The sequence below is a fragment of the Chionomys nivalis genome, chromosome 11 (assembly GCF_950005125.1).
Source record: "Chionomys nivalis chromosome 11, mChiNiv1.1, whole genome shotgun sequence".
NCBI classification, from domain to species: Eukaryota; Metazoa; Chordata; class Mammalia; order Rodentia; family Cricetidae; genus Chionomys; species Chionomys nivalis.
Genome location: NC_080096.1, coordinates 7,115,993 through 7,134,715, shown reverse-complemented (window position 1 = coordinate 7,134,715; position 18,723 = coordinate 7,115,993). Strand labels below are relative to the sequence as shown.

Sequence of the window (18,723 nt, the reverse complement as noted above, 5' to 3'; positions counted from 1 at the left end):
GATCTGAACCTGGGTCCTCTGCAAGAGCAACAAGTACTCTTAACCACTGAGCCATCTCTCCAGCGCCCAGGAAGGGGGAGGGATTTTGAACAGCGATCTTGATTTTCACATCAGTTAACTTGTCTGAGAACGACAGCACGTCAGCCAAAGGCTCCAAATTACTAACAACCCTACTGCTGACGCTGATGCTTTCTGTCATTATACAGTATCCTTTTGAACTCCTTTAAAAAAAATACACACATTTTGAAATTTTTGTTTTGTTTTATGTGTATGTACATTGGTGTATCACATTCACGTACGTTTGTGCCACAGAAGCCAGAAGAGGGTATCAGAATCCCTGGAACTGGCATTACATGCGCCCCTACCTAAGTGCCTGGGAACTGGATCTAGGGTCCCTTGGAAGAGTCCCTTCAGCAGTATCTCTATTCTCCTCCTTTTCTTCATGCCTGCCCCTTCCGGACATAAACTCTATCTGCCAGAGGCACCCCTGAGCCTAGTGGGTCTGAGCCACCATCTCAGTGACACTGACAGCCGTGCTCTAGTGCTCCAGGGCACCCTCCCACACTGTCCCCACACACCTTTTCTAACTTCATACAGTGTTTTCCTTTACACTATGTGACTTTCCTTTTTCCAAAGTATTACATATGTAACACTGTTGGCCAGACAATTTGTTGTCTCTGAAGAAGACACTGTCATGAAAAGCAGGAACAGATCCAGGTTTCTCTGTATCAGAGACCATGCTCCTGGAGTAAGGGGACTCCACTGAGTCCTCAGCAGTGTATGCTGTACGCTCCATGGGGAACCCTGAGCCATCATGCCAGTGCAGGGTTTGATTCTCACCCCGGGTGAAGAAAGTGCTCTTAGAGACCTGCCATCTTTATTCCTCAAGAGCCTTAGTCTTTCACACAGGTAAGGCGCTCTACAGCAAGAGGGAATCTGTAGTTAACTCCCTGGATGGGCACAGCAAAAGGGCCGTGTGGTGTTTTCGAATGAGAAAAGCCCCATAGGTTCAAGTATTTTAGCGCTTGGTCCCCAGTCAGCAGCTGTTTGGGAGGCTATGGGTCTTTGAGGAGAGCCTTGCTAAGGAAGTACATCACTGTGGGCAGACCCGCCCCCCCGAACCTGCCTGCGAATGAAAGCATGACTGGCCAACCTCTTGCTCATGCTTTCTTTGCCATGGCGGACTCCAGCCCCCTGAAGCTGCGGTCTGCAGTGAACCTTTCTTCTCTCTAAGCTGCTTTTGCCAGGGTGCTCTATTCCAGCAACAGCAGAGTAACAACGGCAGGTGGCTTACTTGAACTGACAGAAGATGTCTGCATACTCCGGAAGGATCCCACTGGCCTGGAGCACCGTGACTCGGAAGGTGAAGGCACTGCCCAGCTTCAGGTGGTTGCCAATCTCCTCAGAAAACCCCTCCATCACCATCTTCCCATCCAGCAAAGTGCCTGACTTCAAATCTGCAGAGTTAATGATACACATACGGGTCAAGTAATATGAAGAGGAGGACCTGGGTGTTCTTCCTGTTTCCAGCTGACCAGAGTCACTGCTCAGTCGTGGTAGTCAACGTTTCCCCTGAGAATCTCCTCAGTGACAGCGTCTGCCTACGCACCCAAGTCATTCATTCGGTTGACTTCTTCAGCAGGAGTGATGACATCAGAACTCTGACCCTGCCCTTCCACAATCCTCAGCTCCTCCAAAGACAGGCCAGAACGAGTCATTGCGACCGAAGAAAAGTCACTCTGGAAGTAAGGCAAGGCTCGGTAAATGACGTACTCTTCCATGTCTTGATCGATTTTTATTTGTACAATAATAACAATGATTTTATTTGTACAACAAATAATTATTTGTACAAAATAATAGTAAGTGGGACTAAGAGATGTGGGGGAGAAGGCAGTCTGTTAATGCATTTTCATCTTTGTAACTATTAGACATAGCCCATATCTTACTGAGTAACTAACTGTGGAGTAACCAGCATCTTAGGATTGCTAACGTTCTAGGCAAAGGAAATGGGTGTTAGCGGTGGACATTTTCCTCATAAATCCATTTTCTTCCTTTTCTTTTCCTGAAGGTGTTCCGTCTTTCCCAAATACTTCTTACCTGATTAAAGTACTCGTTATCAAAAGATATTTTAGCTGTTCCTGACTGCCGAATCCCAGAGCCATAATCAGGAGCTTCTTCATCCGCTAAATAGAAAGAAGTCAACAAAGACGGGATGATAGTGCACGTGAGGGGAACCACGCTCAGAGAATCATAGAGTAGGGAGGAGAGACTCAGTATAAGAGTGAACGGCACTGCAGAAATGAGCCGCAGCTGCCGCTCCCAACCATTCCTGCTCAAATGAGAGGAGTTAAAAAGAACTGGTTTCAATCCTGAGTTTGTTTATAACGTCACACCTAGGAATTCTGACCCCTTAACATCTTGGCAAGACTATATATTCAATAATAGGCAACACAGACTGAAACATTATACTAACTTGTGGATGAGGTGACTATGTGACAGTCTCCATCACACAGAGCCCAGCATTTATGAGTTAAGATAGACAGTACAGGAAACAGCCATACTCTTTCCTCAGAATGCTGGCACAGTCATGGGAAGTGAAACATATTTGATCCATGTATTACATTTAGCAGGGAAATAAATGGCCTCTTGTCTTGAGACAGGATCTCATATATGAGTCCAGGTTGGCCTCAAACTCACTCTGTAGCTAAGGCTGACCTTCAACTCCTGATCTTCCTGTCTCTACCTTCTAATTCTGGAATTATAGCTTGTACCACTATGCTCAGTCAGAAAGAAAAAGTCTAATAGAAAGCTAGGCCAGAATGACCTAAAATCCTTGGTTATTCTGACGTTCAAGGCCTATTAGCTGGGTGTGGGGGCTCATACTTGTGAGGTCAGCACTCAGGACATCAAGACAGGAGAACTGTTGAGTACAGGACAATCTGGACCACACTGTGAAACCTTAAACTACAAACAATTCAAAATACAAAAGTAAAATGTTCAATACGTGAGCCAAGCACTGTGGTGTATAATCCCAACACTTAAGAGGCTGAGGTAGGAAGAATTTGAGTTTGAGGTCAGCCTAAGATATACAGAAAAAAACTATCTCAAACCAAAAGAGCATCCTGACTTTTTAAAAACAAACAAACAAAAACAATGTCTTACTATTCAGCTCAGGCTGACTTCAAACTACACAATCCTCCATGCTGGTCTAAACTGCTCATCACTTTTTCAAAGTCAATCCTAGAGTTAGATAGCTACACACAATGTTTCTCAAAACAGGCAATATCCCAGACTAAGGTAAAATCTACTTATGATACTTGAGGTGGTGAGGATATAGATACACGAATAGAGAGGAGGCTTAAGGAGGCCTTCCTTGACTGAACAAACACACCGCCACTTATATATGTGGCTGAAGTGTCACCCACATGGTGCTAGCCTGGTTTTTCTGTGATTTCTTTCTTTTTTTATTTTAAGAGCATTGGTGTTTTGCCTGCATGTAAGTCTGTGTGAGGGTGTCAGATCCCCTGAACTGGAAATACAGACAGTTATGAGTTGCCATGTGGGTGCTGGGAATTGAACCCAGCTTCTCTGGAAGAAGAGCCAGTGCTCTTAGCCACTGAGCCATCTCTCTATCCCCTATCCTGCTTTTTCTGTAGGAAAGAACCCACAGTTCCCATTGAGGAAAAGGTCACTCACCTGCAATGGCCTGCACAGCCACGCGCAGAAATCCCCGCACTTCCCCCTTCTCACTGACGATGGCCACCCTGTGAATCAGGGGCACCGGGTACAGCAGGTTGCTCAAGTACACAAATGCCCTGGAGATATAAACCCAGAGACAAACATCAGAACATCTGAGGAAGGAGAGGCTGGGACTTTCCATCGATTGAGAGAATGTTTCCCCAAACTAGTCTCTGGGCCTTTTAAGATGTCTCTGAATTCTGACGTCTTAAATTGCCTCCAGCTGCTTTCTCACGCAATCAATACATAAGCAAGTGCGAAGACCGACTTATACAAATTATTCTCTTAAAAAGATCACACCATAGGTGGAGGAGTAACAACTGGAAGTAGATGTTCAGTACTGTGGCTTCCTGCAGAGGAGAGGAGCTCACTGAAGAGCGAAACATTCAAAGGTAAGCATGGACCAAGAGATCTGGCTTCTCACCATACACAAAAGAGAAACCAAGAGATTAAAAAAAGGCAGGGAAATGTGTCTGAAATAGTTACTAGTTCTAAAGTGGATTTTACATCGCAGCACTATGAGTCTTTGCTTTACTTAAAGGACTATTTAAAAGGTGAGAGAAGCAGACATGTAGGCAGAGAGGCTATGCAGCCAGAAATTTCCGAGTAGTGAGCTGGCAGGAGAATGGGCATCAAGATGAAGGCTAAGGGAGAGGACAGAGCCAGCCCTAGGCAGTTAGTCTCTGTTCCTCAAACTAAAGTCATCAGTAAAAGGGGAGTTACAAGTCTCTCCTGTCTCCCCTTCTATTTTCTTATTTTGTGGTCCTGGGGGAGAAACTAGAGGTTCATACTTATTACGTAAGACCTCAGCATTCTATCAGCCCAGCCCTTCTGAGACAGGGCCTCACTACTCAGGCTGTCTTTGAACTCACTTTGCAGCCTAGGCAAGCATTAAAAATCTCTATCCTGCTGCCTCAGTCTTCCAAGTAACTGCGATTACAGGCCTGAGCTTCCAGACCTGGCCAATACTTGATATTTCTAACACACTAGACAAGTCCTATCATCTTCGTGCTTTTAAAAGGTTCACTATTTTGTAGATTTTTTTTTAAACATTTGTATTCACGTGGTCTCATTAGAATGTGTATGTGTTGTAGGTGAGGGGATAGGAGACAACTGTGAATAATTCCCTTCTCTCTTTCCACCATGTGTGTTTCATGGATCAGGCAGGTGGTCAATGCCACTACCCAATGAGCCATCTCACAACTGCCCCTGCTCATTTTTTTAAAGCAATTAAAACTGATCATCACAAGTCCAAAGGGCACGTGTTCCAATAACTGGAAGAAAAAGTGGAATCTAGTTCCTACTGTTACCCCTGTCTTCTCACTTGGTATATGCTGATCTTTGTACATAAAACAAAAGATGAAGAGTATATTACCCCAGGAAACTAAATATAACTGACCCTGATGCACAGGACTGTTTGCTGCATTTCTTGATCTAACGTTCACATTACAAAGAGAGAAGAATGAAGGAATGGATACTCAGGATTTCAACTCAAAACAATGAAAGAGATTATTAAAATAGGTACAATGCATTACATTAATAACATTTAAGAGCATAAATGAAGTACGCATGAAAAGCAAACACAAATAACTGCAAATGAACAGGAAATTGTAGCATGATGTCTAATTCCCTTTCAGTCTGCTCCAAAGCAAGAGAGAATATTAACACAGAGGATTAACCTTCCGCTGAACAGAAACTTATGAATGAAAATGTAATCTAAAAGGATTACCAGTAGGATCAAACACCACTACCTCGACTGAGTTTCAGAAACTAAGGATTTGGCATATGGAACCAAATGGCTAATTTCACTTCCAAAGTCAGCACACACACAGGCTATACTCCTGCCTCAATGGCATTCCAGTCAGACCTGCCCACTTTCGATGCCCGGGCCATTAAGAGCCATCACACGTCTCTTCTTCCTGCAGTCCTGTCCTCCACCCCATGCTTTGATTTCACAGCCTTAGGTCTTACTGTAAATGCTGCTTCTATGACAGGCCCTCCCAACATTACATGCTGGACACACACACACACTCCTTTCACTGTGGCTATCACTGGTATCTATGTGATTATCACTCAGCGTCTTCATCACTCACCGGACTACAAGACTATGAGGACAGGAGCCAGCTCTGGTTTGCTCACCTCTCTGCAGAGACATGGCTTGCAGTGAATACACTCAATAAATATCTAGTAAGTGAATGCTTATGTATGTTAGAACCCAGGAAGGTGACCCATCCTTTATCTTTACACAGAAGTGGAAAACTTTTCAGGAAGATGGGTCATACTGGGGCAGAAAAGCAAGCCACCTAACTTTATACTAGTCTGACTTTTCAAAAGCAAACTTACAATGGATATTGACCACATAGACTACTTAGAGATCTCGCTGTTACTTAATTTTTACTATGTAAAGTATAATTATTAGGCAAAATTAAAAACCACTGTAGTGCATGTGTTCTTTATGACCTTGACATGTTAGGCAGAGGCTGTACTGCTAAGCAAAGTCACCAGCCCAAGAGCTACTTGTTTTTAGAAACATACATTCACAGGCATATCATCACAAAATAATGCTGGACTGCACATTAATGGTGACAATTCCTTCTGCCCATGACAAAGGCTGTTCTAAATACTGATGTACTGAAGGCGCTGTACATGTTCATCTCTAGGAGAGTCTACGGCAAGGCAGAGGCACTGGCTCTGTGACACAGACACACTCACTAGACAGCTAAGTGCTGTGCAATCAGAACACAGCCTTTAGCCCAACGCTGTGCAAGGCTTCTTCTCCTCAGAAGCTTTTAAACTCGAATTTCATGATTAACTCTGTATTGAATGTCCTTATACTTTGACCCAGCAGACTGAAGGAGAACAGGAATGGAGGGGAGAAGATGTAAAAGACACATGAGCAGAAAACGATGTGAAGTTACATCAGTAGAGAAGCTAATTTGTCAACATAAAGAAAATCAGCATAATTACGGTGATACTCATAGAAAAGACATCAGTTTAGGTACTTGAGAAAGGTCACAGAATAACCATCTTTTGCTCCTTTCGCCCAGAAGACTAACATATATTTTACATTTCAGCCCGAGTTATGATGGCGTTTCATAACATCCCAACATGCTGTAAGAGAATAGCTAAAGGGACAAGCTCTTTTACTCTGGATACAAAGATTCACCAGAGGCAGCCATGGCCAAGAAACACACGTATCAATGGAATTCAAAGGAAAACATGCAAATTTTTACAGTGAGTTCTGTTTATAATTCTGGGCCAATAGGGAACCTGACACCGTGACCTATAACAACAGGAAAGGACTTATAACGTGACACGTCTGGTCACCACCACACAACTGGGAGATGCTGCTGGGGCAAAACTGGAGAGCTGTTCTTCACTGACTGCTATGACTTCACCTTCTCCCAGGAGCTTCTGTTTGGTGGTAAGATTTGAACCCAGGGAAATCACCACCGAGTTCTCCCAGCTCACCACCTCAGCCCCCTTCTTGCAAGGAAGTGTTAGCTCTAGAACCCAGAAATCCGAACAAACGAAAACATAGCTCCACAAATATTCTAAATGAAGCCGGGCAGTGGTGGTGCACGCCTTTAATCCCAGCACTCTGGAGGCAGAGGCAGGCGGAGCTCTGTGAGTTCGAGACCAGCCTGGTCTACAAGAGCTAGTTCCAGGACAGGCTCCAAAACCACAGAGAAACCCTGTCTCGAAAACCCCCCCTCCAAAAAAAAAATCTAAATGAAAATCAGTGTAGCTGACTGCTTTATATCTATTCTTATATACTACAGACGAATAAAACTAGAAAGAAACTATGCATCTTACTTGGCACGGTGAGTGACCACATTAAGGAAGATTCTGACTTAACTCTTTCATAAAACCAACTCAAGATACAAGTACTTCTAAGAAGAAGAAGTCTTTTTTTTCTTTTTCTTTCTTTCTTTTTTTTTTTTTTTTTTTTTTTTTTTTTTTTGGTTTTTCGAGACAGGGTTTCTCTGTGGTTTTGGAGCCTTTCCTGGAAGGCTCTTGTAGACCAGGCTGGTCTCGAACTCACAGAGATCCGCCTGCCTCTGCCTCCCAAGTGCTGGGATTAAAGGCGTGCGCCACCACCGCCCGGCTTTTCTTTTTCTTTTGAAGACAGGGTTTCACTATGTAGCCCTGGCTCTCCTGGAACTCACTATGTAGAGATCAGATTGGCCTTGAACTCACAAAGATCTGCAGCCTCTGCGTGTATCACTATGCCTGGCTCTAAGCAAAAGTCTTAATGGCTACATTCATTTTGTTAGTACAGATAATGAAATATAAAAAACGGGGAAATGGATTTTTTTATGGTATTTAATTAATTAAGTAAGTATATAGTGGTCTGCCTGCCTGCAGGCCAGAAGAGGGCACCAGATCTCATTTTAGGTGGTTGTGAACCACCATGTGGTTGCTGGGAATTGAACTTACGACCTCTGGAAGAGCAGGCAGTGCTCTTAACCACTGAGCTATCTCTCCAGCCCGAAAAATGGATTTTTTAAAAAAGGTTCTTTTCCTCTAACTCATTTAAGTTGCTTGTCCTAAGTGAGTGCCAGAGAAGCCCAGGACTCAAGGTCCTCCTGACCACTGTGTTGGGATTCTCTTTACCAGGCCTCCTCCTCATAGTGTGATGTTGCAGAACACGGCAAACAGACAGAGGAGTGAATGCAAAGTGAATAAGCTAATGATCAGAATCTGGTTCTACTGCCGGTCTTCTTAGACTAGAACAGGAATGTGCTGAGGGATAAGGATTGGAATAAATAAAGCACTCTTCGTGCATACTTCTCTCATTTCAATATAAAATGGCTTCTCTAAAGCCCTAACACTGGCAATGCCCCACAGGCTAACAATATTCACGACTATATAATCTCATCTCATTTGTTCATGAAGAATCTGTATTATAGAACTCAGGCCACTATAGCAATTTTGGTGTCACTTCTACCTAAAGCTTTTCTTTTTGCTCTGTCATCCTCTCCAGTGAGTGATGAGTTCCCACTAGGGGTCCAGTCCATACGACAGCTAAGTCTGAACTCTATGTCTCTATTGTGTCAGGAGACGAGCATCTGGTGCTTACCCGCTCAACAGTGGTAGATTAATGCATCATTAACCTTAATCTTTGTTTTTTCCAGACAGGGTTTCTTTGTATCACCTTGGCTGTCCTGGAACTAGCTCTGTAGACTACGCTGGCCTCGAACACACAGAGATCTGCCTGCCTCTGCCTCCTGAGTGCTGCCACCACCGCTTGGCTTTGTTTCTGTTATATTTTTTTTTTTAAGACAGAGTCTCACGTGTCCCAAGCTAGCTCCAAACTCTCTATATAGCCACGTATAACCCCAAACTCTAATCTTCCTGCCTCCACCCCAAGTGCTGGCATTGGAGGTGTGCACTACCATACCCAGCTTAAAGCAATGAGCATTCTACTATCAAACCTAAAATTACTTCATTACGAAGAGTGGATGTGGAAATATCAGGAACCTATGACCTCTGACAGAGAGGTGTGCACACCAAGAGCTGGAGACAGTGACTCAGCCTGGGACCTCAAGGTAAAAGTTTCATGTACCATAAACAAATACTGATGGTGGCGACAAAGATAACTTCCTAAGATCCATGATTATAAACCCTACAAGTTATTTCTGGCAGAAGTCCAGGACCTGCAGATAGGTTCAGAAACCAGATACAGCAAGACAGCCGCTGTCAACAAAGGAGAGCTGGGCACTCCCGATTCTCCTCTAGAGCAAGTCCACTGCAGTCCTCTAATTTCTGAGGTGCCACCAATTCCTCAGCCTAACCTGCGGCTTTCTTGGCTCCTGCTCATTTTATTCCCATCTGTTTCCCTTTAGAGATGAAGCATCTAGACTACAGTAACGTGTGCTGAACCCATTACATGGGAATCTTAATTGCCGAACAATCTGGGTCAAGCAGCCTCCAGGTAGTCCTCATAAGATGCTGTCTCGTGTGCTAAGTAGACCGTGCCTCCCAGGCAAGGCCTGTGCTCATTTTCCAGCCTCACTGGCCTTCACAGACCTTTGAGCACTGGAAGACTCAGGCAGGACTGTTCTTGAAGTAAAGGGCTAAAGCAGGATTATCCAAAATTGCACAAAGAGGCATTTAGAACAAGAGCTGGTCCCTTTTCGCCTTTCTCACAATAACCTCACCAACCTTCCTACTAAAATGAACCAAGGGGATCGGTCGTAAAACGGGTCATGCCCATCACTGAAGAGATCTGATCCCTCTTCCATCCCTGCGTCAGAGCCGGTGTCATCCACGAATGCCTCATCATCAAAATCCTCCATGTCATCCTGCTGCTCGTCAGCCAGTTCAGTGATGTCGGAATCGGCCGTGGAAAAAGTGGGGGAGGGTGTGCGGTCGGCAAGGCGCTCATTCACACAGCCGTGGAAAATGGGGGAGCTAGACACCAGGTAAGACACCGATTACACAGGCAGGGAGAGAGGAACAGTTGGTTAAATAGGATGCTCAGGTGCCTGCCAAGAGGACAGAATCCACTGACAGAATCAACACGGTAAAAGCAAATAGAAAAGCAAAAGTGGAAAATGAGCATAAGCTGCATGGCTCAGGTAAAGGGAACAGGGCAGGCTGAGAAGATCTGTAAGGACAGAGCCTCAGAATAAGAAACACAGAGTCTCCATGAGTGAACCATCTGAGGTCGTTGATGTTCTCCAGTTTACACAAAAGATCAGCATCCTGTCCTCTAAAAGCCACTCAAAAGGAAAATAATAAGGCTTTAAGCAAATTCTCTTGTCAGTTCAGAGCAGAACACCAAATGAATGAAACTGTGTATACCAAAGCAGCAGAGGCTCACATGAGACGTGTCTGGCCGGTCCCCCTCTGCAAAGCCTCGTCTACTATCAGAATGGAGTGGAAAAGGTTGACCAATAACTACCTTCAGTAGGCACCTTTACAAACCATCACAGGGCATTGAAGAGTAACTCAAAATTCTGGAACTAGTAAGCTCAAGATTCACCTGAGGCTGGAGAGATGGCTCAATGGTTAAGAGCACTGGCTGCTCTTGCAGAGGACCTGGATTTGGTTCCCAGCACCCTCAAGTAGCTCACAACCATCTGGAAGTCCAGTTCTAGGGGATCCAATGCGCTCTTTTGGCTCCGGTGAGCATCAGGCATGCATATAAATACAGACACACATGCAGGCAAAATACCCATACACATAAAAAATAAAATCTTTTTAAAAAATTTACATTTCTCTGCTTTTACATTTCTAAAACTCTTTAGAACTAAAATCTAAATACACACTCACTAAAGTGCTTTTGTTTCCATAAAATGTTGAGAGCGATGTCTTTATAAAAGAAATTTTATAAAAGAAGAGGCTATCATGGTGTGCAGTTAACTTGCTCTGGGTAATAACTGAAGCAAGAAAATACCAATCAGATTTCAGAGGTTCTCCACCACAGTCTGAGAACACACCCTGTGACTTCTATCTAAGCCATACGGGATTCAGACAAGTCTTCTTTTTCTCCTCAGTTTACCTTGATCAATTACAAAACGTTTTGCAAGCTGAGAGTCCAGGATGACCGTCAGATGCTCTGGCTACAAGTCTGAGAAAGCAATGCACACTGTGTGAAACTGAAGTAAATATACTAAAGCATACGGTGGTTCTGGGTGGAGAAGATCAGATAGAGGTGGCTTTTGGTTTGTTTTTTCCTCTAGTGCTGGGAACCGACATCCTAGGCTGAGCACCAAACCCCACCTGAGAAGAAGCTTTTATATACAGATTCCTTTCCCCCATACTCTCTACCAACATTTTAAAAAGTAAAAGTACTTGCTATTATTTTTCCAAAGACAACAAAATCACTACATACCTTCCCACAAGCTTGAACCAGTGGAACCGATCGTAGAAGGGGTCGCTGCCGGTCATGGTTGCTTCGCTCTCGTCTTGGGCACTGGAAGCCATCTCACCTGCTCTGTCATACATCTCTCGCATTAAATCCAGTCTCTGTCTGTTGAGCAAATACAGGGCAAACTGAGTTCAGATAAGGAGACGGCATTAAACTTCGCTCTGGAAACTCCTTGCAAACCAGTTCTAAGAAGCCATTCCTATCACTTAATGCTATTAGACCAGGCATAGCTTTCAGCACAGAAACCAAAACACTCAGAATCCAAAATGTGTGAGCAGAGAGAGAAGCCAATGGAAGTAAAAAAAATGGCCTATAGAGTCAGATTTTCTCAGAAGCACATGCAAGCATGTGATCTGATTTGATTAAACTTATAGTCGGGCAAGACACGAACTTCAATGGTGTTTGACATCACAAATACAATTAGATAAAGGGGATTATTTTGTCACACTCTATGTAAAAGAAATGAAATGGTCACTCCCCTATTTATTAAAGATTACCATGAGGCCCAGGACTAGAGTAAGAGGATCCAAGATAGAAATAAATACAAACTTGGCTTATCTAAAATACAAGAGGGCTTATGAAAGCAAATTAAAAAAATCAATAAATGTCGAAGTTGTCTGAGAAATGAGTTTCACTGATTTGAGAAAATGGATGGATGAAAATATTGTTGAGAGTGCTTAGAGGCCACAGTAAAGGAACTGTTATTATCTTCAGAAAGAGGTGAGTATGAGGGAACCCATTTAAGCAATCAGCGCAACCCTCTTTTTTTTTTTCTCAAGACAAGAGTTTCTCTGTGTAGCCTTGCCAGTATGGAACTTGCTCTATAAATCAGGCTGGCCTCAAACTCACAGAGATTCTCCTGCCTCTGCCTTCTGAGTGCTGGGATTAAAGGCATGCGCCACCACAGTTGACTATTTTCTTTTAAAGAATATTCTTTTATAAGTATTTTCCTACTTGAGTTTATCCAAAGACCAATAATGTGTTGCTCCATTCTTCAGGTCCTGGACTTCCACTGCCACCACTGTTCGAGGGAAAGGCCTGTCCTCGTGAGTTTTTTCCATCTCCGAGGGAAGTAATTCAGGAGGCAAAGGGGAATACAGTGTGTCAGTCAGCAGAACGAACTGAAACTGCACCTGAAGCGAGAGAATAAAGACGGACAAGTGTGCATATGACTGTCTCAGCACGTGAGGGTCAGACACAAGGGACTGGGGATTTAGCAAGTGCAAGGCCCTGGGCTCGGCCCATAGCTCCGGGAGATTCAGAGACAAGGCGGTATAGCATTGCTACGGGGAAAGAGGTCAAATACAGAACATCTATCCAACAGACAGCAGTGGCTAACTGAAGACATGTTCCACATTTTAACTGAGGGAACAATCTTAATTTTAAACTAAGGTGTTCACAAACTTTGTTTTCCTGGGGTGGCGACTTTCCCCCCACAAACTAAAACCTCAGTAAATATGGTAGGAGGATGAAGACTCCCGTGGAACATAAACAAGAGGCTGAAAGGAGGATGGCCGTTTCCCAAGGAGAGGACGCACATGCGGCCTTTTAGTGGACTGCCGAGGGTAACTACTAATCATTCAAGCGTTTGCTATGTAGCAAGTATCGTGACTATCATTTTCTTCTTGCATTATTATTTACTCCTTGCCTTGTATCATTACCTCCAAATACTAATTAAGCAACAGGTACGGCAACAAGAAAAGATAGAGTTCCTGACTTTAGTCCACTCAATGAAGAGAATGGTTAATAAATAATACAATGTATTTCTGAAATCATGAGTGAAGATGTCACCTACCCCAGTTCACAAATGTAAAACACTCGCCTAGGAAAAGACAACAGTTTTCCAGTCAGGTAGTCTGTGTTTCTTCTTACTCCACAACACAGTCCCCAGCTCTTGAGCAGTGAGGCACACAGAAGAACCAAGGATTCCAAATTTAAGAACGATATTTGGACGTTGCACACAAGGCGGTGTGCTCAGTCACAGCAGCAGTCTGGGGCTGTTGGCATGTCTAGGCACTGTTAGAGTTCTGCATGCAGCCGTTCTCTCTCTCGTCTCTCATCGCCCTCGGTGGCAGGTTCTGCTGCCACCCTAGTCTGTAGATGAGGCCACAGAGCTATGGAGCCATTAGGTCAGCTCAGCTGCTGCTGGGCTAGACTGGCTGGCTGAGCGCAGAGCACATACACTGGTCTCAAAGCTGAAGGGTGAGAACTACAAGAAGACCATGGTTTTCCTCAGAAATCCGACAAAAGCATATATCTGCTGACAGGTTTATCCAGCTCCCACTTAGAATACTCAGGTTTGTAAAATGAGCCAGAAAACAACGACTGTAAATTTTTAATTACTACCTATGTTAACTTTTCATTACAACCTATGTTGTGCTGGCACACAGATGGAATAAAGCTTTTCACGGCACCGAACAGCTGAGTCCCCCCAAGTGAAAGGCAAATTTAAGGCTATTAATTTTAGTGAACACACTCTGCCACCAGATCACCCTCCATACCTTCTTCTTTAGTTCCACGCTGATGGCATTGGCTTCCTTCAGGTATACTGCATTACCCCAGAGTAAGTCCCGTAACGAAGTAAACTGGTGAGACTTCCATTTCCGGAAGGCCCACTGGGCCAACTCAAACTCATGCTGTGTCCAAGGAACTGAAAGAGCAGAGGAAGCAAACTTAACAGTGACTTAACAACCATGAGGGACTTCATCCCTCCTATGCAGTATATATGTACTCTAGAAAAACCTAAAATTTAAAGAATACGGTTCTGGGTTGCTTGGCTTGTTTGAGACAGGGTCTCATGCAGTCCAGGCTGGTTTCAAATCTGCTATGAAGTCAAGAGTGGCCTCGAACTCTTCATCCTCCTGCTCAACCTCCAAGTGTTGGGATCACACACATCCCTTATTTTGTTATTTTTGTTTATTGTAAACTTTGCCTTGCAGTTATTTATTGGAGGACGGGCATGTGCCATAGCTGCATGTAGAGGCTCGAATGCCACCTGCAAGAGTCGCCAGGTGGTGGCGGCGCACGCTTTTAATGCCAGCACCCAGGAGGCAGAGGCGGGCGGATCTGAGTTCGAGCACTGCCTGGTCTACAGAGTCAGTTCCAGGACAGCCAGGGCTACACAGAGAAACCCTGTCTCAAAAAACAAGCAAACAAAAACAATTTGTAAAAGTCAATATTCTCCTTTGACAGTGTGGGTTCTAGACGTCAAAGTTAGGTCATGAGGTTTGGCAAAAAGCACCCTTACCTGATGAGCCATCTTGCCAGCCCCCCTTTCCATATATCTACTTCAAATGTGTAGGTACATTTTTTAAGTCCCTGGTATTTACTATATTGCATACTTTCATAACTCGACAATAACTAACAGTCAAAAGCCCCCAATCAGCTAAGAAGTTGATTGAGATAGGCAAGCATTACCAAACAATATAATTAGCAATCTGACAGGAATGAGCCAGTCATAGTTACTGTGGCAGGAAGGGTAACTTTACTTCCAGGCCAGTCTACAACAGTGTCAGGCCAGCCAAGGCTACATGTCTACCTGGCAAGGATCCTCTGTCATAATCAAACCAATCTGCCAGCAATGGCTTTGAGTCACCAATACGTCCCAAATTCTTCAGCAGGGAATTATGGACAGGAACTAGAACACTGAACAAACTATATAAGCATCGATTAAGCTCTATATTTACATGAGCCTGACCCAGGAAGTTCAAACGTGCAGTGATGAGAGATGATCTATGTGACATTCCCAAAAGATTGTGTGAAGACAGTGCTCAGAAACCGCGGAAGGGATTGTGTGAAGACAGTGCTCAGAAACCGCGGAAGGGATTGTGTGAAGACAGTGCTCAGAAACCGCGGAAGCTCTAGGTACGCTGCCAACCCTCCCCCCCGCCCCCCCCCCCGACAGAATGCCGCCTGGAGTTGCAGCAAGCTCAGTACAAGGTCAATAAAGAGCGGGGAAAATCCGAGGAATCCAGCTTTGTAATGGGATCAGACTCCAGCTCTCACCTTCCTCCTCCTCCTCCTCTTCCTCTTCAGTTGTTTCTGCAGCCAGAGAACGAGTCTCGACCTGCCTCTGCAAGGCCTGCAATTTACTCTCATAGTCCTGAGTGAAAAGAAAGGAGATAACATGTAGAGAAGGGAGGAAATAAGAAGGAAAGGGGAAAACGGAAGGAGGGGAAGCAAAGACAGCAAGGGACAAGCACAGGAAGCGGTGGGGACAGTATCTCACACATTAAGGATTCCAGAGAACAAAAATCCCAGGGAGAATTCAAGTCACCAGGACCTCCTGAGACCCCACTCTTCTAACTAGTCGAAAGGGGAGAGAATTAAGAGATTTTGAGGCTCCTTGTGGCTGAAAATTCCAAGCCCACAGTACTCCTGGTTCGAGGGGAAGTCTATGTTAAATATGTACTAGAATATGGGTTGAAATGAGTACAGTACAAATCAGGTTTACCTCTGTTTCTCCACCTGACCCACGTATTCTCTTTTCTCACTGAAGGACTTTTAAATTCTGTGTCTGTGGAATCATGCAGGAAGAGGTCACAACAGGGTGCTGGGGCCCAAGGAGCCAGGGGGACAGCTGTGAGCAGCCCGCTGGTGTAGGTGCTGGGACCTGGACTCATGGCCTCCCCAAGAGCAGTACCTACTCCTCACTGCTGGGACTTTCGGTACAAGCAGCATGACCACAAAGGGAGCAGTGGTCACTGGATGATGGGGAAAAGTCTTGTTCTTTTTATTAATTAAGATTTATTATTATTAATTATTAAATGGGGGACTGAGTTTTGGGCCTAACAACTGGTCTTACTGTCCTATAACTCCAGAAAGCAAACGTTTTCCTAAGTAATAATTTCTTCATTTTTAAAGATTTTATAGTCTATGATCCTTCTTACCCAACAACTGGAGAAGGATCAACAGATAAACACGAGAGGTCTCTTACGTGGAATGATGCTAATCAAATGGCACTCCTGTGTCTATGCTTGCACACGCATGTTTCTGTGTGTGAGTTCAGGTGTGCACATGTGTAGAAGCTAGAGGCTGTCGTTGGTACCTTCTTTATTGTTTTCTCCACCTTTTAAAGTTTTAAATTCTATTAATTCGTTTGCTTATTTATTTCTTAGTGTGTGTGTGTGTGTGTGTGTGTGCATGTGAGTGTGGGCACACACGTGCTGCAGTGAGGTGGAGGTCAGATGACAAATTTTAAGGATCGGTCCTCTCCTTCTACCATGTGGGTTCCTGAAATGGAGCTCAGTCAGCAGGCTTGGTATCAAGTACCTTTACCTGCTGATCCATCTCACCAGTCCATAATAAAAAGATTAACAAGTCAAATCAATTCAAATAAATGTCAACTGAATCTCAGATTAAAACACACACTTTTTTTGTTTGTTTTGTTTTGTTTGATTTTCGAGACAGTCCTGGCTATCTTGGAACTTGCTTTGTAGAGCAGGCTGGCCTTGAACTCATAGAGATCTGCCTACCTCTGATTTCCAAGTGCTGGGATTAAAGGCATGAGCCACCATCACCTGGCTAAAACACACATTCTTCTAAAATTTGTACTTGTGAGAAAAATAAGAATAGATTATTTATTTATTTGTTTGCTTGTTTTTCAAGACAAGGTTTCTCTGTGTAGCCCTGGCTGTCCTGGAACTTGACTTGTGGACCAGGATGACCTCGAACTCACAGAAACCAGCCTGCTTCTGCTTCCTGAGTACTGGGGTTTAAAGGCATGTGCCACCACTGCTCGGCTAAAAGGAGACTTTTTTAAAATGGGTGTATACTGCATGATGTAGAACTAGCATTAAATTTCTTAGAAGATAATCATATTAATAGACTAGCACTGATTTTAGGAGGTATAAATATAGAGGCATCGAGGAGTCAACTACCAGATGGCTCCCGTTTTCAAACTAAAAGGTGAACAAAGTGATGAGGGCTGGTGAGATGGCAGGGGTGAGAGGACCTGGGTTCAGTTCCCAGCACCTGTATCAAATGGTTCAAAACCACCTTGTAACTCCGGCTCCGGGAGATCCAATGCCTTCTGGCCTTGGCAGGCACCACGGTGCACATAAACTAATGAAGGCACATCACATGCAGATAAATAAATAAAAAAACAAAGTTCTTTGCACCATTTTTTCAGCTTCCCTGTAGTGTTGAAATGCACTTGGTAGCCATTAATTATTCTCCCCTTAGGACCTGTTTATAACATGGGATTCTTCCAGCAAAAGGAGAAAGGCATGCTGTTTCATCTCACAACCACCAGGGAGAAAACCCACATTTCCTCTTGGGGAGTTTTTCAAGAACAAGTCTTTGAGTTGGTCAAACTACCAACCAGAACAAAGTCTAGACTCTACCAGCTACGGTGTGAGGACAACTTTCTTCAGAGGTTCTCACCAGGCTTTAGTGGGAATAAACGATCTCTCATGACACTCAGAATGGGGAAAATACCAACCTCCAACTAAATTCTGACCAGAATTTGGTAGTTCAATAGAAGAACCATTTTCTGAATTGAAGTTCTTTTCCAAACCTAGCCACTTATGAGCTTCCAGGGACAGAGTCACAATATCTGTGTGTGTGTGTGTGTGCACACACGAACATGTGCACGCATGCATGAGTGTGCACATGTATGCATGTGCCCCTCAGAGGCCAGAAGGTGGCACTGGCTAGAGTTACAGGTGACTGTGAGCTGTCTGACATAGGTGCTAGACATCCAACTCCAGTCTTCTTTTTTTTTTAAAAAAAATATTTATTTATTATGTATACAATATTCTATCTGTGTGTATGACTGCAGGCCAGAAGAGGGCACCAGAACCCTCTACAGATGGTTGTGAGCCACCATGTGGTTGCTGGGAATTGAACTCAGGACCTCTGGAAGATCAGACAATGCTCTTAACCTCTGAGCCATCTCTCCAGCCCCAACTCCAATCTTCTATAGCAGCTGCAAGCTCTTAACCTCTAAGCCATCTCTCTCTAACCTTCAGACATGTATATTCTGTGTTCCTACTAAGTCCCTGATGCTACAAATACAGAGGTTAGTAAGAAAAAGGGCCCGTAGGTGAGGGGAAAAGAGACGGCAAACAGTGGACATTCCCACACTCTCACCTTGGTAGAGAAAA

General features: G+C 44.1%; 1 protein-coding gene across 8 annotated transcripts in view; it reads right to left on the bottom strand.

Annotated features, from left to right (window-relative positions):
- The window catches only part of Kif1b (kinesin family member 1B), a 140,543-nt gene that overhangs the window by 33,486 nt on the left and 88,334 nt on the right, over positions 1-18,723 (bottom strand). For 5 of the 8 annotated variants that reach the window (XM_057785182.1, XM_057785184.1, XM_057785186.1 and 2 more), the window contains 9 exons: positions 15,623-15,719; positions 14,119-14,267; positions 12,572-12,750; positions 11,582-11,719; positions 9,907-10,155; positions 3,697-3,815; positions 2,098-2,183; positions 1,610-1,739; positions 1,295-1,457 (listed from right to left, as the gene is read on the bottom strand). In XM_057785182.1, coding sequence (XP_057641165.1) covers positions 1,295-1,457; positions 1,610-1,739; positions 2,098-2,183; positions 3,697-3,815; positions 9,907-10,155; positions 11,582-11,719; positions 12,572-12,750; positions 14,119-14,267; positions 15,623-15,719 — 1,310 coding nt within the window. The remainder of the gene's footprint in view (positions 1-1,294; positions 1,458-1,609; positions 1,740-2,097; positions 2,184-3,696; positions 3,816-9,906; positions 10,156-11,581; positions 11,720-12,571; positions 12,751-14,118; positions 14,268-15,622; positions 15,720-18,723) is intronic. The other 3 variants (XM_057785188.1, XM_057785189.1, XM_057785190.1) reach the window with 1 other exon arrangement.